This window comes from Sander vitreus, chromosome 11 (assembly GCF_031162955.1).
Source record: "Sander vitreus isolate 19-12246 chromosome 11, sanVit1, whole genome shotgun sequence".
In the NCBI taxonomy this organism is placed as follows: Eukaryota; Metazoa; Chordata; class Actinopteri; order Perciformes; family Percidae; genus Sander; species Sander vitreus.
In genome coordinates this window covers 30,653,801-30,676,495 of record NC_135865.1, presented here as the reverse complement: position 1 = coordinate 30,676,495, position 22,695 = coordinate 30,653,801, and the positions used below count along the sequence as shown (strand labels likewise).

Here is a 22,695-nt window from a genome sequence, read left to right as displayed (position 1 = left end):
ACAAGTGTTTCAACTGTGTCAAGCAAACACAACATCAAAATAAAAATTTTTATGGAATGCTATAATGAGATTTAAAAGACACTTACCACTATTTTATGTCTTACAGTTGTGCCTGGACCTCCAGTCAATCCAAGAGTCACAGACACAACCAAGACAACTGCCACGCTAAACTGGGGGAAACCTCTTGATAACGGTGGACTTGAAGTCACTGGATACGTCATTGAGCACAAAAAGGAAGGAACAGAAGAATGGGTTAAGGACACCCCTTCATCTCCACTTAGGATCACAGAGTTTGTTGTTCCCAATCTGGAAACAGGTGCTAAATACCACTTCAGAATTAGTGCTGTGAATGCAATGGGAGCAGGTGAACCTGCTGAAACTCAAGAACTGATTGAGATTGTGGAGCGTTCAGCTGAACCTGATTTTGAGCTTGATGTTGAGCTGAGAAGAACCCTTGTTGTCAGGGCTGGCTGCTCCATTCGCCTCTTTGTGCCGATCAAGGGACGTCCTACGCCTACCGTCACCTGGACCAAGGAAGGCGGTCCTATCCCACGCGCAGTTATTGACAGCACTGAGTCATTTACAATGCTGATCATTCCTGAGAGTTCGAGGAATGATGCGGGTAAATACGAGCTTACCCTCGAAAATTCAGCTGGAAAGAAGAGTGCTGATATACATGTGAGAGTTCTAGGTTCACCTGGACCTCCACTCAACCTAAAACCAGTCAAGATTGACAAGGAAAGCATTACTCTTCAGTGGGAGATGCCTATGATTGATGGTGGAGCCAAGGTCACAAACTACATCATTGAGAAAAGAGAAACAACACGCAAGGCTTTTGCTACTGCTATTACAAAGTGCCCCACCACTTCAGTCAGGATTGGTGACCTGTGTGAAGGCTGTGAGTACTACTTTAGAGTGTCTGCCGAGAATGAGTATGGCATTGGTGAGCCGGCTGAAACCGCTGATCCAATTCGTGCATCACAGGCACCATCTCCTCCAGTGAGTATTATTCCTACTGATGTCACCAAGAACTCTGTGAGCCTGGCTTGGACCAAACCCAAGCATGATGGTGGCAGCAGAATTACAGGATATGTCCTTGAAGCCCAGAAGAAGGGAACTGATCAGTGGGCACATGTTACAACAGTCAAGAACATGGACTTCACAGTGAAGAATCTTAATGAGATGGAGGAGTACATTTTCCGCGTAATGGCTGTCAACCTCTCGGGTAGAAGCGCTCCACGTGAAAGCAAACACATCACTGTCAGGGATTCTACTTCCCTGCCAGAGTTTGACCTCCGTGGTGTATGTCAGAAGACTATTATTGCCAAAGCAGGAGATGACATCAAGGTTGAAATTCCAGTTATGGGACGTCCTAGACCAACTATCTCTTGGCAAAAGGATGGCTCAGCCCTGAAGCTCACACAGAAAACCAATGTGGAAACTACTTCTGCTACAGTTATCCTCAGCATCAGTGAATGCACCAGAGCTGACAGTGGTGTCTACACCATGACTGGAAAGAATATTGTTGGTTCTGTGACAGACAAGATCATTGTCAAAGTACATGATGTACCTGGCCCACCCAAGGGACCGGTTACCATCGTGGAGAGATCTCGTACCTATTGCGTCTTCGCATGGGACACTCCTGAGAATGACGGAGGGGTTCCAATCAACAATTATGTGGTCGAGATCAGAGACACCACTTCCCAAACGTGGACAGAGCTTTCTTCCACTGTCATCCGTACCATGTTCAAAGCCATTCGCTTAACCACTGGATCAGAGTACCAGTTCAGAGTAAAAGCTAAAAACAGATATGGTGTTGGGCCTCCCATCACCTCAGAGGCAGTTGTGGCTGCCTATCCATTCAGAGCTCCTGGACCTCCTGGTACTCCTGGTGTTGTTGCATTTACCAAGGACTCAATAACAATTGGCTGGAACGAGCCTGTGGCTGATGGTGGAAATGAAGTCATTGGTTATCATGTTGAGAGGAAAGAAAGAAGCAGCATCGTGTGGCAAAAGATCAGCAAGTCTCTTGTGAAAGGAAACATCTTCAAATCCACTGGGCTTGAAGATGGAATTGCCTATGAGTTCCGTGTCATGGCTGAAAACATGGCTGGAATTGGTAAGCCAAGTAAGGCCTCAGAACCAATATTGGCCTTGGACCCAGTAGACCCACCAGGTCAGCCTGTGCCAATATTTGTCAACAAGAATGTTATCACCATTGAGTGGACAAAGCCTGAGTATGATGGTGGTTTCAAAATCACTGGCTACACAGTGGAGAAGAAAGAACTGCCTGCTGGCCGCTGGATGAGAGCCAACTTCACCAACATCACTGAGACGGCATTCACTGTCAGTGGACTGACTCAAGATGCCTCCTATGAGTTCCGTGTTGTAGCCAGAAACTCAGCAGGCGCAGTGAGCGTGCCCTCTGAGCCCTCAGATCCAATTACCTGCAAAGATGACATTATTGAGCCACGTATTATGGTTGATGCCATCTTTAAGGATGTTGTTCTAATAAAGGCAGGAGAGTCATTCAAGCTTGATGCTGACATCGCTGGTCAACCAACCCCATCTATGGTTTGGACCAAGAATGGAAAGGAGGTTGAGAACACGATGAAACTGCAGTTGAAGTTCACAGAACTGACAACCACTCTGACCAACAAGGACTCTATCAGAACAGATGGAGGAGAATTTGTTTTGACTGCCACTAATGTTGGTGGATTTGCTAAGCACATCTTTAATGTTAAAGTGCTTGACAGACCTGGACCACCAGTTGGACCTCTTGACGTGTCTGATGTCAACGCTGACAACTGCTTGCTCACCTGGGCTCCACCTGCAGATGATGGAGGTGCCAAGATTGAAGGATATGTGATTGAGAAGCGCGAGTCAAGCAGGCTGGTTTGGACCAATGTGGTTTCCGACCTGCAAGTTACACAATTCAAGGTGACCAAGCTGCTCGAAGGAAATGAATACATCTTCAGAGTTATGGCAGTAAACAAATATGGACTTGGTGAGTCTCTTGATTCAGCACCCACTATTGCAGCCAATCCATATGTGGTTCCAGATCCTCCAGGGAATCCTGAGGTGACAGCGATCACCAAAGATTCAATGTTTGTTATGTGGCAAGCACCTGTGAGTGATGGTGGAACTCCCATCACCAACTACAATATTGAAAGGAAAGACAGAATAGGCCTACGCTGGGTAAAATGCAACAAGAGGAAGGTCAAAGATCTGCAATTCAAGGCAACAGCCCTTGTTGTTGGACATGAATACGAATTCAGAATAATTGCTGAGAATGCTGCTGGAGTGAGTGCACCAAGTGCTTCAAGTCCATTCTACAAGGCCAGTGATGTACTGTACGCGCCAGGGGCCCCATGCAACCCAAGAATCTTGGACACAACCAAGTCCTCAATTACTGTCGCCTGGAACAAACCTGTATACGACGGTGGCTCTGATGTCACTGGCTACATTGTGGAGACCTGCATCCCATCTGAAAAGGAAGAAGAGGAGGAATGGACCATTGTGACACCCAAAGAAGGACTCCTTGCCACCTCATTCACCATTATTAACCTGAAGGAGAACCAGGAGTACAAGATTAACATCTCTGCTGTCAACAGTGAAGGAGTTGGAGAGGCAGCATCTGTACCTGGCAATCCCAAGGCAGAGGACAGGCTCCTCCCACCTGAGATTGATTTGGATGCTGAGCTCCGCAAGGTTGTTAATCTTAGAGCTTGCTGCTCACTTAGACTGTTTGTGCCTATCAGAGGCAGACCTGCTCCTGAGGCCAAATGGACCAAAGAAGATGGTGAGCGTGTTGAGAGGGCAACCATTGAAAGCACAACATCATACACGTCTCTTGTAATTGGAAATGTCAACAGATTTGACAGTGGAAAGTATAATCTCACAGTTGAAAACAGCTCTGGCTCCAAGACAGTTACAGTCCAAGTCAAGGTGCTTGACACACCAAGTGCCCCACAGAATCTCAAGATTATCACTGTAACAAATGAATCGGTCACTCTGACATGGGATCCACCAGTAAATGATGGAGGAGTTAAGATTAACAACTACATTGTTGAAAAACGTGAGTCCACAAGGAAAGCATATGCCACAGTCAATGCTAACTGCCATCAAACCACCTTCACAGTAGACCAGCTCTTGGAAGGATGCAACTATTACTTTAGAGTTTTGGCTGAGAATGAATATGGCATTGGGCTACCCATTGAGTCTGGGGAATCAATTAAAGTTTCCGAGAAACCACAGCCACCTGGCAAAATCACTCTTAAGGATGTTACCAAGAACAGTGTCACCCTCTCCTGGGAGAAGCCAGCGCATGATGGTGGCAGCAGAGTGGGCTGTTATGTTGTTGAGATCCAGCCTAAAGGTGTTGATAAGTGGACACAGTCTATGATTGTAAAGGAAACAGAAGCTACTATCAGTGGACTTAATGCAGGTGAAGAATACATGTTCCGTGTAGCAGCAAGAAATGAGAAGGGAACAAGTGACCCACGTCAAATCGGTGTGCCCGTGATCGTAAAAGAGCTTGTGATTGCTCCTGTTGCCAAAATGTTATTCAACACATTCAGTGTGATGGCAGGAGAAGACCTGACAGTAGACGTTCCCTATGTTGCACGTCCCAAAGCAAATGTCTCCTGGGTAAAAAATGGTGAACCTCTGAAAAGAACTTCCAGAGTCAACTTTGCTGCAACTGACACAATGCTGAACCTCATAATAAAAGAGGCTACAAGAGATGATGTTGGAAAATACGTTATTACTTTAAGCAACACAGCAGGAGAGACAACAGCAGACATTGGCATTGTTGTACTAGACAAACCCAGCCAGCCGGGTGGTCCAGTTAAGGTGGAGGCAGTTACGTCTGACAGTGTAACCATGTCCTGGAACCGACCAGAATATGATGGTGGTTGCACTATCAAACACTATATTGTGGAAAAGAGAGACACATCTGCAAATACCTGGGTGGTTGTATCTCCTAACCTTGCAAGGACCAAAATCAAGGCAGGCAGACTGAAGACTGGCTCCGAGTATCAGTTCAGAATCACAGCAGAAAACAGATATGGAAAAGGCCCAACTCTTCTCTCAGAGTGTATTGTAGCTCAATACCCATACAAGCTCCCAGGACCCCCAGGAACACCCAACATTGCAGTCTGCACCAAGGACAGCATGGTGGTTGCCTGGAATGAACCTGTGAATGATGGTGGAAGCACTGTATTGGGTTACCATATTGAACGCAAAGAGAGAAACAGCATCATGTGGGTCAAACTTAACAAGTCTCTTATTACTGACCAAACTTTCAAGACCACTGGTCTGGAACCAGGAATGGAGTACGAATACAGAGTTTATGCTGAAAACATTGTCGGAATAGGCAAAATGAGCAAAGTGTCTGAGGGGCGTGTTGCTAGAGATCCTTGTGATCCCCCTGGCACCCCAGAGGCAACAAAGATATCTAAGGATTCTGTGACCATTGTATGGGAAAAGCCTGAATATGATGGTGGTGCGAAGGTTACAGGCTACGTTGTGGAAAAGAAGGAGCTTCCTGAAGGTCGTTGGCTGAAGGCTAACTTCACAAACATCATTGAGACAGAGTATGTTGCAACTGGACTTGTGCAGGGCAATCAGTATGAGTTCCGTGTTATTGCCAGAAATGCTGCTGGTGTTTTCAGTCTGCCCTCCTACAGCACCGGTCCTATCACTGCCAAGGATGAGATTGAACCACCACGCCTCAGCATTGACCCAGAGTACACACAAACTCTTGTGGTTAATGCTGGAGACAACTTCAAGATTGATGCAGATGTTCATGGCAAACCCTTGCCCTCTATCCACTGGATGAAGGGAGAGCAGGAACTGGGCAATACTATTCATAGAGAAATTAAGAATACACCCATCAAAGCTTTTATATCTGTCAAGGAAGCTAAACTTTCCGATGGAGGCCAATACACTCTGCTGTTGAAAAATCCAGGAGGAGAAAAGGCTGTACAGGTCAATGTAGTTGTTCTAGATAAACCTGGAGAACCAGAGGGACCTCTTTCTGTTACAGGAATAACCAAAGACCGATGCTGCCTTTCATGGAAACCACCTCTACAAGATGGTGGCAGCAAGATCTCACACTACATAGTACATAGGAGAGAGACAAGCAGGCTTGCCTGGACTGTTGTTGACTCAAAACTTGAGAAGACTTGTTTAAAGGTTACTAAGCTCCTGGAGGGAGATGAGTACATTTTCAAGGTCCAAGCTGTCAACCAATTTGGAGTGGGTGCACCACTTGAGTCTGCTCCTGCCATAATCAAAGATCCATATGCAGCCCCTGGAACACCCAAGAGCTTGGAAGTTTCAGATATTAGAAAGGATTCAATGGTGCTCACCTGGGAGGCACCTGCTGAAGATGGAGGCAGTCCTGTCACTGGATACATAATTGAGAAACATGACAAAGAAGGTGTAAGATGGACCAGATGCAACCGAAAAACAGTCACTGACTGTACTTTCAAGGTCACTGGACTCATGGAAACCCATATCTATGAATTCAGAGTTGCAGCTGAGAATAGTGTAGGTTCTGGTGAGCCAAGCACCCCAACTGTATTCTTCAAAGCTCTTGATCCCATCTTCAGGCCTGGCCCACCACACAATCCAAAAGTAACCGACACAACTAAAACATCAGTATTCCTGTCATGGGGCAAGCCTGTCTGTGATGGAGGCTGTGAGATTCAGGGATATATTGTTGAGTGCTGCACTACCACAGAGTCAGCAGTGCCAGCTGAGGCCCCTGCTGAGGCCCCTGCTGAATCCCCAGCTGAAGCCCCAGCTGCAGAGGGAGCTGTCAAAGATGCCATTGCTGAGGAATGGACAATGTGCACACCACCAACAGGTATCAAGAAGATGAACTTTGAAGTTGCTAACCTGAAGGAAAACCAGGCATACAAGTTTAGAGTATGTGCTATCAACAAAGTTGGAGTTGGTGAGCATGCTGATGTATCTGGAGCTGTTGTTGCCCAGGACAGGGCAGAAGAGCCAGACCTTGACATTGACCCAGAACTGAGAAATATTGTGACCATTAAAGCTGGAGCTTCTCTTAGACTGTTTATTCCCATCAAAGGAAGGCCCACTCCTACCATCAAGTGGGACAAAGATGAAGCTGCCCTTAAAGAGACAGCTCAGATTGAGGTGACCAGCAGTTACACATCCCTTGTAATTGACAAGATGAGCAGAAATGACAGTGGAAAATACACCATCACTGCAGAAAACGCCAGTGGAACCAAATCTGCATTTGTTGTTGTCCGTGTTCTCGACACACCTAGTGCCCCTGTTAACTTGAAAGTGAAGGAAATAACCAACCAGTCGGTGACACTGGCGTGGGAGCCACCTCTGTTGGATGGTGGGTCGAAGATCAAGAACTACATCATTGAAAAGAGAGAAAGCACACGCAAAACATATGCAGCTGTTGCAACAAATTGTCATGCTCTTTTGTGGAAGGTTGAGCCACTCCAGGAGGGTTGTAGTTACTACTTCCGAGTCCTTGCTGAGAATGCACATGGTGTTGGCCTGCCTGCAGCAACTGCAGATCCTCTTAAGGTCTCAGAGGTGCCCCAGTCTCCAAAGGCCTTGCTTGTTACAGATCAAACCAAAACAAGCATCTCTTTGGCATGGGAGAGGCCTGAGTATGATGGTGGTAGCAGAGTCATGCAGTACCTGCTCGAGGTGCAGCTTAAGGGCCAGGAAAAGTGGAATAGTGTTAACACATTTAAGACAATGGAGACTACTGTTTCCAAACTGAACCCTGGAGAGGAATATTTGTTTAGAGTCACTGCAATCAATGATAAGGGAAAGAGTGACCCCAAAGTCCTTTCTGGTCCAGTGATGACCAAGGATTTAGTCTTTGAACCAGATATTCGACCAGCATTCAGCAGCTACAGTGTCAAAGTGGGCAAAGACATGAAAGTTGACATTCCCTTCTTTGGACGACCTAAGCCATCAGTCTCATGGAGTAAAGATGGAGCTCCTTTGAAGTTCACTACCAGAGTCAACATTATCAACACACCAACACATACAACACTGAGCATTAAGGAGGCAGCAGGTGATGATGGTGGAATGTACAGTATAAATGTTGCTAACGCAGCTGGAAAGAAGGACACAACAGTTGAAATCATTGTCCTTGACAAGCCTAGCCCTCCATCCGGCCCTGTGAGGTTCGATGAAATCACAACACAGAGTGTCACTCTTTCATGGGATCCACCCAAGCACAATGGTGGCTGCCAGATTTCTAACTACATTGTACAAAAGAGAGATACTACTACAACAACATGGGAAAATTTCAGCAACAACCATGCCAGAACAACCATCAAAGTGCCCAGACTGAAGACTGGAGCCGAGTATCAGTTCAGGATCATTGCTCAGAACCGCTATGGCAAGAGTCAAGGTCTGGATTCCTCTGCCGTGGTAGCTCAGTACCCATACAGAGAGCCAGGCCCACCAGGCACTCCCTTCATCTCTTCTCTCTCAAGGGACCACCAGATTGTTGAGTGGCACGAGCCTGTCGCCGATGGAGGCAGTGCTGTCCTTGGCTACCATCTTGAAAGGAAAGAGAGAAATAGTATTCTTTGGGTCAAGATCAACAAAACACTTCTTCATGAGCCTTGTTTCAAGAGTTATCCCTTGGAGGAAGGTATTGAGTATGAATACAGGGTTTATGCTGAAAATATAGTTGGCATTGGCAGGTGCAGTAAGATCTCAGAGGGCTGTGTTGCCCGTGACCCATGTGATCCTCCTGGCACACCAGAGGCCATCCATGTAAACAAAGATACCATTGTCATCCAGTGGACTAAACCAGAGTATGATGGTGGCAGTAATATAACTGGCTATACTGTGGAGAAGCGTGATCTGCCAGAGGGAAGATGGGTGAGGGCGAACTTTACTAATGTAATTGAGACCCAGTTCACTGTCACTGGTCTGACTGAAAATGCACAGTATGACTTCAGAGTCATTGCTAAAAATGCTGTTGGCACCATCAGTAAGCCATCCTACAACAGTGGACCAATCACTGCAAGTGATAAATTGGAGGCACCCAAATTCTCCATTGACCCCGCATTCACCAAGACTATTATCATCAATGCCGGAGAGACCTTCAAGCTAGATGCTGATGTTCGTGGCAAGCCTCTCCCTACAATCCAGTGGTTCAGGGATGAAAAACCAATCGAGAATACACTCAGACTAGAGATAAAAGACACTGAAAACCATGCGATGATTGTCATTAAGGACGCTGTTAGAATTGATGGTGGAGTGTACACTCTCCAACTGACAAATGAGGCTGGCAAAGAAACAATTCCATTCCAGGTTGTGGTTCTAGACAGGCCTAGCCAATGTGAAGGACCCCTCCACGTCACTGGAGTAGCTGAAGATAGATGCACATTGGTATGGCGTCCCCCACTACATGATGGAGGTAGTCCTATTAAACACTACTTAATCGAGAGAAGAGAGACCAGCCGTCTAGCTTGGACTGTTGTTTCAAACAGCTGTGAAACCACAAGCTTCAAAGTCACCAAATTACTTGAAGCCAATGAGTATATGTTCCGTGTCATGGCAGTAAACAGTTATGGTGTCAGTGAGCCACTGGTGTCTAGCGGAGTGATAATGAAGACTCCATTTATTCCTCCTGGTCAACCTCATATTGAGGATGTATCCAACATTGCACATGATGGCATGACCATCACTTGGTCAGCCCCTGAGACTTGTGGAGGCAGTGAGATTACCAATTACATTATTGAAAAGAAGGACAGAAATGGAATCAAATGGACCAGATGCAACAGACAGAAAGTCACTGATCTTTCGTTTAGAGTTACAGGCCTAACCACCGGCCATGAATATGAGTTCAGAGTGGTTGCTGAGAATGTAGTTGGAGCAGGAGAGCCAAGCCTTCCAAGTTCATTCTTCAGGGCCATTGATCCCAAGTACAAACCTGGTGCCCCAGCATATGTGAATGTGATTGACTCTACAAAGAGTTCTATTACATTGTCATGGGGTAAGCCTCTGTCTGATGGTGGCAGCGACATTCAAGGATACATTGTTGAAGTCTGCAAGGCTGAGGAGGAGGAATGGACCATGGTTACTCCCCCCACTGGTCTGCGTCTCAACAAATATGAAATTACCAAACTTACTGAGGGTCAGGAGTACAAGATTCAGGTGTGTGCTCTGAACAAACTAGGAGTGGGTGAGCCAGCAGCTCTCTCTGGAACAGCTAAGCCAGAGGAAAGGGTGGAGCCACCACAGATCCATCTTGACTCTGATCTAAGGAAGGGCATTGTTTTGAAAGCTGGTGGATCTGTTAGAATACATATTCCATTCAAGGGCAGGCCAACACCTGAAATTAAGTGGACTAAGGATGAGGGAGAAGTGTCTGAAAAAGCAGTGATTGAGAAAGCCCTTAACTTCACCCAGTTGTCCATTGACTCATGTGACAGGAGTCACTCAGGAAAATACACCCTGAGCCTGACAAACAGCAGTGGCACTGTATCTGAGTTTGTTACTGTTAAAGTCCTGGATACACCTGGTGCCCCACAGAAACTTGTGGTTAAAGAAGTCAGAAAGGACTCCATCACTCTTGAATGGGATGCCCCACTGGTTGATGGAGGTTCCAAAATTAAGAACTATGTCATTGACAAACGGGAATCAACCAGAAAGACTTTTGCTAATGTGTCCACAAAATGCACCAGGACAACATTCAAAGTAGAGAACTTGGTTGAAGGAGCTATGTACTACTTCAGAGTCATGGCTGAGAATGACTATGGAATCGGCCAGGGTATTGAAACAAAGGTGGCTTCCAAGGCCTCCGAGGTACCACTGCCTGTTGGATCAATCTTCCTCACTGATGTCACCAAAGCCAGTGTCTCACTGGCCTGGGAGAAACCTGAGCATGATGGAGGCAGTAGAATTGGTGGATACCTAATTGAGATGCAACCCAAAGGTACAGATAAGTGGGGAGTTGCAACAAATACAAAGACATGCGAGGGCACTGCCAAAGGCCTCACAGCAGGTGCAGAATACCTATTCCGTATCATTGCTTACAATGAGAAGGGAAAAAGTGAGCCAAAGGCACTTGCTGCACCCGTCATTGCCAGTGACATGACCATAGAGCCAAGCATTAAGATGCAATTTAACACCTACAGTGTATTAGCTGGAAAAGACTTGAAGTTGGAGTTCCCTGTGATTGGGAGGCCCAAACCTAAAGTCACCTGGAATAGGGATGGTCAGTCTTTGAATGTGACATCCAGAGTCAATGTGATAAACACTCCAACAACAACTGGAATTCAAATAACTGAGGCATGCAAGGGGGACTTTGGCAAATATTCCATTACAGCAACCAATAATGCCGGCACTATAAGTAAGGATGTGTCTGTCATTATCCTTGACAAGCCTGGTCCACCAACAGGTCCAATCAAGGTTGTTGAAGTGAGCAACACCTTTGTCCATCTCTCCTGGGAGCCCCCAGTGTACATGGGTGGATGCCAGGTAAAGAACTATATAGTGGAGAAGAGAGACACCACCACCACAACATGGCAGGCAGTCACCACACAGCTTGCTAGAACAGCTTTTAAGGTCACCAAGCTGAAGACTGGTGCAGAATATCAGTTCAGAATCATTGCTGAAAACAGATATGGAAAGGGTGCATCTCTGGACTCCAAGGCGATCATTGTCCAATATCCATACAAACCACCAGGGCCTCCAGGAACACCACGTGTCAAATCTGCTACGAAGGAAATGATGATCATTGAATGGAATGAGCCAGTCAATGATGGTGGAAGTACAGTGATTGGGTACCATCTTGAAAACAAGGAGAGAAGCAGCATTACATGGAACAAACTGAACAAGTCTCTTATCACTGATACTGAGTTCAAGATCTGCAATCTTGAGGAGGGGGGTGGATATGAATTCAGAGTCTATGCTGAAAATATTGTTGGCATCGGCAGATGCAGTAAAGTGTCTGAGAACTTCGTTGCTCGTGACCCATGTGATCCTCCTGGTGCTCCTGAAGCTGTGTCTATTTCTAAGACCATAATCAAGATTCAGTGGACTAAGCCTCAGTATGATGGTGGCAGCAAAGTGAATGGATATATTGTGGAAAGGAAAGATCTTTCCTCCCCTGATGGGCGCTGGGTAAGAGCTAACTTCACAAATATAGTTGAGACTGAGTATACCGTCACTGGCCTAACAGAAAATGAGCAGTATGAATTCAGAGTTATTGCAAGAAATGCAGTCGGAACCTTCAGCGAGCCATCCGATAGCTCTGGACCTATCACTGCTACTGATGAAATTGAACCACCAAAAGCCTCAATGGATCCCAAGTACAAAGATGTCATTGTTATCAATGCTGGAGAAAACTTGCTTCTTGATGCAGACATCTATGGAAAACCAATTCCTGATGTTGCCTGGCTAAAAGAAGGCAAAGAAATGGACAAAGCACTGCGCATTGAAGTGAAAACTACACAGAAACGTGCAGCCATTACTATTAAAGATGTAACCAAGCTTGACAGTGGCCACTATGAACTCGTCCTCAAAAATCTGGGCGGTATAAAAACTTTCCCTATCACTGTCAAAGTCCTTGATAAACCAGGTACACCCACTGGACCCATGCAAATAACAGGAATCATGTCTGACAGGTGCACCCTTTCCTGGTCTGAACCAACTCTGGATGGTGGGGCTAGTATCACTCACTATGTTTTGGAGAAAAGAGAGACTAGCAGGTTGTCCTGGACAGTGGCTGCACCAGATATCAAGGGTATGTTCTATAAACTAACAAATTTGCTACCTGGAAATGAATACATTTTCAGAGTCAGGGCAGTCAACAAATACGGTGTAGGCGATTATCTTGAAAGTGAACCCGTAATTGCACGCAATCCTTACAAGCTGCCTAGTGCTCCTGGAACTCCAGAAGCAAGTCAGATCACAAAGGAGTCTATGGTTTTGTCATGGACCGCTCCAGAACAGACCGGTGGAGCTGAAATTGAAACTTACCACCTTGAAAAACGTGACAAAGATAGTGTAAGGTGGACAAAATGCAACAGACAAAAGCTGACTGACAACCACTTCAAGGTCACAGGTCTCATGACAGACCACTTCTATGAGTACCGTGTTGCAGCTGAGAATGAGGCTGGAATAGGAGACCTTAGTGAATTGTCCCTATTCTACAGAGCATGTAATTCCATAACACCACCTGGACCTCCACACCATCCTAAGGTGACAGACTACACAAAGTCTTCTGTTTCTCTGTCCTGGAGCAAACCTGACTTTGATGGCGGTGCCTACGTAAAGGGCTACATTGTTGAAACAAGGGAGTATACACCAATGCCCGAATTAACAGAGGAGGCAGAAGTTGCTCCAGTAATAGACGCACCAGTTGAAAAAGAATGGACCATGTGCACCCCACCCACTGGCATTCAAGCCACTAAACTCACTATCACAGACCTGAAGGAGGGTGGAGAGTACCAGTTCCGTGTCTGTGCTATCAACTCTGAGGGAGTAGGGGAGGCTGCTAATGTCCACAGCACCGTGGTTACTTCTGACAGGGCAGAAGCACCAGAGATCGAGCTAGATGCTGATCTTAGAAAGGTGGTATCTGTCCGTGCTGGTGGAACTCTGCGTCTGTTTGTCGCCATTAGAGGAAGGCCGGAACCTGCTGTGAAATGGGAGAAGGTTGATGGTACTCTCACAGAGCGTGCTGGAATCGACACCACCAGTTCATACACCATGCTTGTCATTGACAATGTTAACCGCTTTGACAGTGGCAAATACTCACTTACACTGGAAAACAACAGTGGTTCAAAAGCTGCTATTGTTGCAGTGAGAATTTTGGATACACCAAGTGCACCACAGAACTTTTTGGTGAAGGAGCTCAAGAAAGATTCAGTGCTTCTTGCCTGGGATACACCACTCACTGATGGTGGTTCTAAAATCACAAACTACATTGTAGAAAAGAGAGAGTCTGTCAGGAAGGCCTATACTACTGTCACCAGCAACTGCTTGGCCAACTCATTCAAGATTGAAGAGCTTCCTGAGGGTGGCATGTTCTACTTCAGAGTCTGTGCTGTTAATGAATATGGCCAAGGACAGATGGTTGAAACCAAAGAAGTCAAAGTGTCTGAGGTACCGCAGCCACCAAGCAAAGTTCGCGTTGTAGATTTGACAAAGACCAGCGTGACACTGGCATGGGACAAACCTGCTCATGATGGTGGAAGCAAAGTAATGTGCTACAATGTAGAATTTAAGCCCAAGAGTGGAGATAAATGGGGCACAGCATGCACAGCAAAGGTTCCTGAAGCAACTATTCCTAATCTGAGTCCTAATGAAGCCTATTTATTCAGAGTTGTTGCAATCAATGAGAAGGGAAAGAGTGAGCCAAAAGATCTTGGCTTGCCTGTGATTACAAAAGATGTTGAAATTGAACCATCTGTCAACTTACTGTTTACCACATACAGTGTGAAGGCTGGAGATGACCTCACTCTCGAGGTTCCAGTAAAAGGCAGGCCAAAGCCTGTTGTATCCTGGAAAAAGGATAGCCTTCCTCTGAAGCAAACATCCTCAGTGACCATTTTAAACACACCAACCTCATCCAAAATTATATTTAAAGAGGCGAGCAGAGAACATGTTGGCAAGTATGAGATCACCCTGGCAAACACAGCAGGAACGGTCAGCGCAGATATTGGAGTTGTTGTCCTTGATAAACCAGGTCCACCTAAATGCGTTAAGGTGGATTCCGTGACATCAGACAGCATCACACTGTCCTGGTCTCCACCAGATTATGATGGTGGCTGCTGCATCAGTAACTATATTGTTGAGAAGAGAGACACAAACACACAAGAATGGCAAATGGTAGGAAGTAACGTGGCCAGAACGTCTTTCAAGGCTGGCCGCCTGACACATGGAGCTGAGTACCAATTCCGCATCTATGCAGTCAACCGTTATGGAAAGAGTACATACCTGGATTCACCTGGAATCACTGCTAAGTATAACTTTAAACAACCTGGACCTCCTTCCACACCTATAGTGAAGTTGGCCACCAAGTCTTACATGTTGGTGACTTGGAATGAGCCAGTTACGGATGGCGGTAGTCCTGTTCTGGGCTACCATCTGGAGAGGAAGGAGCGTTCAAGCATTCTTTGGACAAAGATGAACAGAGGAATGATCAAAGATACTGAATACAAAGTCAATGGAGTTGAAGAGGGCATGATGTATGAATACCGTATCTATGCTGAAAATATTTCTGGTATTGGTAAATGCAGCAAGGCCTGTGAAGCTGTAGCAGCCAGAGATCCATGTGATCCTCCAGGCACACCTGTGGTCACTGCTGTTACCAGAACAACCGTCTCCTTGTCTTGGGATAAACCAGAGTATGATGGTGGAGCCAAGGTTACTGGCTACACCATTGAACGCAGAGACCTTCCTGAAGGACGCTGGACAAGGTGCAACTTCACCAATGTGCCTGAGACTCACTATGATGCGACAGGCCTTACAGAGAACAGCCAGTATGACTTCCGCATCATTGCTAAGAATGCAGCTGGAGTGTTCAGCGGGCCATCTGACCGCACTGGTCCCATCACTGTCAAGGATGATGTGGAACCACCACGCATCATGATGGATGTCAAGTTCAGAGAGACATTGCTTGTGAAAGCAGGAGAAACTCTGAAGATTAACGCTGACCTTGCTGGACGTCCTGCCCCTGTCATTTCCTGGACAAAGGATGGCAAAGAGATTGAGCTGAGAGCCAGAATTCAGATTGTTTCTACAGATACCAGTACTTCTCTCATTGTGAAAGATTGCATCAGAAGAGATTCTGGACAGTATGCCCTAACTTTACAGAATATTGGTGGAAAAGTCTCCATGCCAATACACTGTTTGATTCTAGATAAGCCAGGACCTTCAGCAGGACCGCTTCAGATCACAGGTCTCACAGCTGAGGCATGCACTCTGTCATGGGGTCCTCCTCAGGAGAACGGTGGTGCTGACATCACACATTACATTGTTCAGAAGCGTGAGACCAGCAGCTTGGCGTGGACAGTGGTTAAGGCAGACGTCACAAACACATACCATAAAGTCACAGGACTGCTCAAGGGCAATGAATATATCTTCAGGGCTATGGCTGTCAACAAGCACGGAGTTGGTGAGGCTCTGGATAGTGATGTTGTAAAGATTACAGATCCATACACTGTTGCCACTGCTCCAACAAGTGTTGATGTCACTACCATAACTGGAGATTCAATGACCCTCACCTGGTGCAAGCCAGCCAGTGATGGAGGCAGCCCCATCATTGGATATGTGATTGAGCGCCGTGAGAAGACAGGTATGCGCTGGGTCCGTGTGAACAGAGATCCAGTTGTTGAATGTACAACAGTAGCAACCAAACTGCGCAAGGGTTGTGAGTATGACTTCAGAGTTTATGCTGAAAACGAAGCTGGTTTGAGTCCTCCAAGTGAACGATCTGCAACATTCAGAGCATTGGATGCTCTGGTTGTTCCTTCTCGCCCAACAAAGCCAAAGATTGTCACTTCAACAACAGGCAGTGTGTCCATTGTCTGGAAACCACCAACCAATGATGGTGGTGCTCCAATCCTTGGATACAGTGTAGAATACAGAGACTACATTGAAAAACCAGAGCCAGAGGTTGAGGGAGAAGAATATGAGGAAGAATATGAGGAAGAGGAAGAAGAGGAGATTCCTGAATCACCCGAAGAACTAGCAAGATGGGTTGAAGCTATCCCTCTTACCAAGAGCTTGGAGTTCACAATCACTGGACTTAAGACAGATGCAAAATATGAATTCTGTGTCAAGGCAATAAACAAAGTTGGCAGCAGTGCGCGTAGCCTATATTCAGATGGTGCTGCAGCAATGGACAGAACTGCAGAGCCATCGTTTGATGTTGACATTGAAATGCGTAAAGTACTTATTGTCAAGCATGGCACAGCATTTACTCTCAAAGTACCATTCAAGGGCAAACCTGTACCATTAGTGGAATGGGTCAAGGAGGGCGTGGATCTGAAGGTCAGAGGAACTATTGACTCAACAGAATCCAGCACTTCACTGACCATTGAGAAGTCAACCAGAAATGACTCTGGAGAATACAGCGTCACTATTGAATCACCGTTGGGAAAAGCAACATTGCCCATTGTTGTCAAGGTCCTTGACTCACCTGGACCTCCTGTCAATGTTAAAGTTTCTGCAGTGACCAGGGATTCTGCAACCCTCACTTGGGAAGCTCCAGAGAATGATGGTGGTGATGCTGTAAAGTCCTACCATGTTGAAAAACGTGAGGCCAGTAAGAAGGCCTGGGTATCTGTGACCAGCAACTGCCACGCACTGACTTACAAGGTGGAAGATTTGCAGGAGGGAGCCATGTATTACTTCAGAGTTATTGGAGAAAATGAGCATGGAGTGGGTGTTCCTCAGGAGGCCAGGAGTGGAACAAAGATAACAGGTAATATATGAACCGACTGTTTTTAAATGTAGTAGATCTGATGTTGATTCTCTACAACCTTTACCATTTGACAAAATGTGCTACATTAATGTTATACCGTCTGCTACAGAGGTACCAAGTATGCCCATGAAACTTGGAGTTGCAAATGTTACCAAGGACAGCGTTACCATTGCCTGGACAAGACCAGAATACGATGGTGGCAGCAGGGTCACTGGTTACCTGATTGATGCCCTGGAGAAGGGACAGACCAAGTGGGTGAAGTGTGCCACTGTGAGGACCATGACCCACACTATCAAGAGCCTGAGGGAGTGTGCTGAGTACTACTTCAGAGTCCGTGCTGAGAACCATGCTGGACTCAGTGAACCGAAGGAGATGATCGTACCAGTCATTGTCAAGGAAATACACGGTATTATCTTTACTTCTATATTTTGATATGAGTTGTTATACAGATTGAGTTTATTGTCCCTAGAAAACAAGTTGCTATGCATAAATAAACCACTTAGTACATACTATTTCTACAGATGGATTTGTTTTGTTTTTTAATTAAAGATAATACATAATATAAATAATAAATACAATGAAAGCTCTATATTTTCAGATCCTTTTTTAAAATGACATGAAATTTGTTAGGACTGCAACTAACGATTATTTTCATTGTTGATTAATCTGTCGATTACTTTCTGGATGAATCGATTAGTTGTTTGGTGTATAAAATGTCAGAAAATGGTGAAAATGTGGATCAGTGTTTCCCAAAGCCCAAGATGATGTCCTTAAATGTCTTGTTTTGTCCACAACTCAATGCTATTCAGTTTACTGTCCCAGAGGAGAGAAGAAACTAGAAAATATTCACATTTAACAAGCTGACATCAGAGAAGTCTTTTTCATAGAAAAAATTACTCAAACTGATTACCAAAATAGTTAGCAATTAATTTAATAGTTGACAACTAATCAGTTATTCTTTGCAGCTCTAGAATTTCTGAAATGTTTGATGGGTGTACTTGTTTTAAATTACATTAATTATTAATTAATTAATTAATCTTATTTCTTTTTAACAGAGGCTCCAGAGTTTGACCTGAAGAACTACCCCAAGAATACAGTTTATGTGAAAGCAGGAGCCAACCTGACCTTTGAGATTCCTCTCACCGGCAGACCCATGCCTAAGGTGACTATGTCCAAGAACAACGTTGTCATCAAGGGATCTAAGAGGCTGCTAACAGAAGTAACCCCAGACAGTTTATTCATCACCCTGAATGAAAGCATTGCAACTGACGCTGGCAAATATGAAGTCACTGCCTCAAATGTGGGAGGAACCACCAAGATCTTTATCATCTTCGTTGTACTGGACAGACCCGGACCTCCGATTGGTCCAGTCGAGATTGGAGAGATCAGAGAGACTTCAGTATGTCTGAAGTGGGCTTATCCAGAATACGATGGTGGCAGTCCTGTTACCAACTTCATTGTTCTGAAACGTGAAACCAGCACTCCTAACTGGACAGAGGTGTCAACTAGCATTGCCAGAAGCTCAATCAAGGCGACAAAGCTGACCAAGGGAGAGGAGTATCAGTTCAGAATCAAGGCTGAGAACCGCTTAGGGGTCAGTGACCATATTGACACCAAGCCAATCATGATAAAGCTTCCATACAGTAAGTACTCTTTAATTTAACCATTTCCTCTGACTTGTGTTTTTATGGATAATATGACTGAATAAACTTTAACATATGTGCTGTCCATTGCAGCCATTCCTGGACCTCCATCCACACCATGGCTCAGCTATGTCTCCAGAGAGAGTCTGACAGTCTGCTGGAACGAGCCGGTCAACGATGGTGGAAACACTGTGATTGGATATCATCTCCAGATGAAGGAGAGGAGCAGCATCCTTTGGCAGAAGGTCAACAAAACCGCAATCTCAGGAAACCAGTGGCGAGTCACAAACATCTGCCCTGGCCTTATCTATGAATTCAAGGTGGCCGCTGAAAATGCCGCTGGTATCGGAAAGCTGAGCAAGACCTCCGAAGAGGTGCTTGCAATTGATGCCTGCGGTAAGTTTTATTTAACTTGGATCTCTATCTGCAGTTTTAAGAGGAGACAAAACAGGCAGACATATTTTAAAACTTTGAGTTTTTGGGCTATTTTGCTTTCATAACATGTCTTCTTATAGACTATTGGTAAAAAACGTTCAAAATACACATTCAGATGTTTATTTTACTACACTTTGTCTGTTATATCTGTAGATTTCTCTTAAATTCACTGAAAGTTAGCAATAGAAAATACCCCATTTGTATATTTAAACAGAAATTTGAGACAACTTGTGATACAAAAAACAATTGTCTTCATTGTGATTTCGGTAAGTAAACTTTTGACCCTATTCACCTGCATTGTCTCCTCTTAAGGGAACCCATAACTCTAAATAATAAGACTGTTGTTTCATTAAAATTGCATTTTTTCCACTTTCATGTTAACTAACAGAGCCTCCAGCAAATGTCCACATCACAAAAGTCACTAAGAACTCGGTCCGCCTGGCCTGGCAGAGGCCTCCGTACGACGGCGGCAGCAAGATTACCGGCTACAGCGTGGAGAGGAGGGACGCTAACAGCAACAGATGGGTTAAGGCCAACTTTGCGAACATCATCGAGATGGGCTTCACTGTCTCTGGACTGAACCAGGACGAGTCTTACGAGTTCAGAGTATATGCCAAGAACGCTGTCGGGTCTGTTAGCAACCCATCTCTCATTGCTGGCCCAGTCACTTGTGTGGACTCAACTGGTGAGTTTTTGATTTAAATCTGTTTACATTAGGGCTGCAATTAACGATTATTTTCAATATCCCAAATATATACAGTTTAATATAATATAAAACAGAAAGAGCAGGAAAGAGGCTGAAAACAGCATTTTCTGTTAATTTTGCATGAAAAATAACTTTAACAATAAATCAATTATCAAAATAGTTGGCAATGATTTTTTTGTCGATTGACTAATTGATTAGTCATCTAATTGTAACAGCTCTAGAACTTTAAATGTCTTGTTTACTTTATTGGATATACTGTATTTGTACATAACTTGTATCGTTATCTTGTGTCCTGCAGGCGCCCCAACCATTGACCTCCCTCCAGAGTACCTGGATGTGGTTCAGTTTAAGGCCGGAGCTTCAGTTAAGCTCAGAGTCGGAATCATTGCCAAGCCTCTGCCGACCATCGAGTGGCTCAAGGATGGAAAGGAGCTAGTATCAAGCTCTAAGCTGTCTGTTGAAAGCACAACAGACTCTTCTGCTGTTCTGATCAAGGACGCAGCTCGCTTCGACACGGGCTCATATGAGATCAAGATCAAGAATGTTCTGGGCTCAGCATCTGCAACCATCAAGATTGAAATCCTAGGTATTTTCCCTTAGTATTTGCATAATTCTGAATTTAAATCATTCTGAATTCCTATATTCAATTTAAATTGAGATGCTCTCATGTAACAGTCTTCCATCATCCTTGTATTTATTGGTCATATGCTCTTCTTCCTTAGACAAACCCGGACCCCCAGCAGGCCTCATTAACTTCAACTCCGTCACGGCAGACAGGATAATGTTCAGCTGGGAGCCTGTTCCTGAGTCTGACCAGGGAGGTTTCAAAGTGACCCACTACATTGTTGAGAGGCGCGAAACCAGCCGAGTGGTCTGGTCGACAGTTTCAGACCATCTGGAGGCGACACACGTCACGGTCAGCAAGCTGCTGAGTGGAAACGAGTATGTGTTCCGCGTCATGGGTGTTAATAAGTTTGGAGTTGGAGAGCCACTGGTGTCGGAGCCAGTCATCGCTAAGAACGCCTTTGGTACGTTTTGACCGATTCACAATGCATCATTACATCCCTAGTGGCTTGAATTAGTTTTTTCCTTGCACCAAAAAAAAAGAATTCTGCGTTTCTTTCTACAAAAGAAACCTAACTTTACCCTGAGTCTTTTCCTAAGACATTTCATATGGTGTTTCCAAGACTTGTCTTCTAGGGAAATTTATGTTTCATCAAGATTGTTACTGATGTTATCATTGGCATTTTCTTAACATGTTTTTTTTTTTAATAAATGTCTTTAGTAACTCCTGGGCAGCCTCATACTCCTGAGGTAAACACCATCACCAAATCCACCATGGTGGTAGAATGGGGCAAACCAGGTGTAGACGGAGGAAGCAGGGTCACGGGCTACTACCTGGAGAGACGCGACAAGAAGAGCCTGCGCTGGATCCGAGTTTACAAAGACCCAATAACTGAAATCAAACAGACCATCTACCATCTGACAGAAGGAAATGAGTACCAGTATCGCGTCTGTGCCATTAACATGGCCGGAGAGGGACCGTTCTCTGAAGTGTCAGACTACTACAAGGCTGCTGACCCAGTTGGTAAGTAGTATAACATTTACAGATTTGGAATGGAAGAGGATTAGGGGCCAATATGAAACATTTATATGAGTTCTGCGTTAAACCCAGAATTCTGACTTTAAGATAAGATAGATAAGATAGACTTCATTAATCCCACACTGGGGAAATTCCTGTGCTACAGCAGCTCAAAAAGAAAAAAAAATTTACACACATCAGAATAACACAAATACACATTAAGTAGACATAGGAGAAAAAATATACATAAAGTATAAGAAATATAATTAATAGTAGTAATTATAATAGTAATAAATCAAACATAGTTACACAATAAACACCCTTATATTAACAGACAGTATATAAACAATAAGTATTTCTAAAAAAATTTGACTTTAAACCCAGAATTCTGACTTTAGACTCTAGAACTCAAAAAACATTTATTATATTGGCCCTAATCCTCTTCTGTAAAAGTACACCACAAAACAAATATATTTTGCTTACAGCGCCCCAACTCTTGAAACTCTGTTTCCTTCTTACATTTCATCAGTTACACATTACAAACATTTCCATTAATGGCTTGATTTCATTTTTCTTTCTGGTTAATGAACCCAGTTTTGCACTCCTTGATGCTTTCAGTCGCTTGATCCTTTCCACAAACACAGAATCAAAATCATCACTTTCCAAACTTGTCAAGCCCTCTATTTTACTTTGGCTTAAGAATACACAACAGAGACAACAAAACTCTTATTTGAATTTCACTTCATTGTTGTCGAACCTTCATTGACAAAGAGCATTTGCGTTTGTCTGGAGATGTTTTTCTAAAGTACTCCAATTTCCCCACCGCTTCCTACCTTTTCTATCCCTCCTTCTTTGGAAGTCGTGT

At 44.7% G+C, this 22,695-nt stretch overlaps 1 protein-coding gene across 1 annotated transcript in view; it reads left to right on the top strand.

The window, feature by feature from the left end:
* The window catches only part of LOC144525886 (titin-like), a 263,814-nt gene that overhangs the window by 216,684 nt on the left and 24,435 nt on the right, over positions 1-22,695 (top strand). Inside the window, 9 exon segments of the mRNA XM_078262949.1 lie at positions 107-16,614; positions 16,675-17,464; positions 17,574-17,870; positions 18,520-19,107; positions 19,201-19,503; positions 19,931-20,227; positions 20,547-20,834; positions 20,971-21,276; positions 21,534-21,836. Coding sequence (XP_078119075.1) covers positions 107-16,614; positions 16,675-17,464; positions 17,574-17,870; positions 18,520-19,107; positions 19,201-19,503; positions 19,931-20,227; positions 20,547-20,834; positions 20,971-21,276; positions 21,534-21,836 — 19,680 coding nt within the window.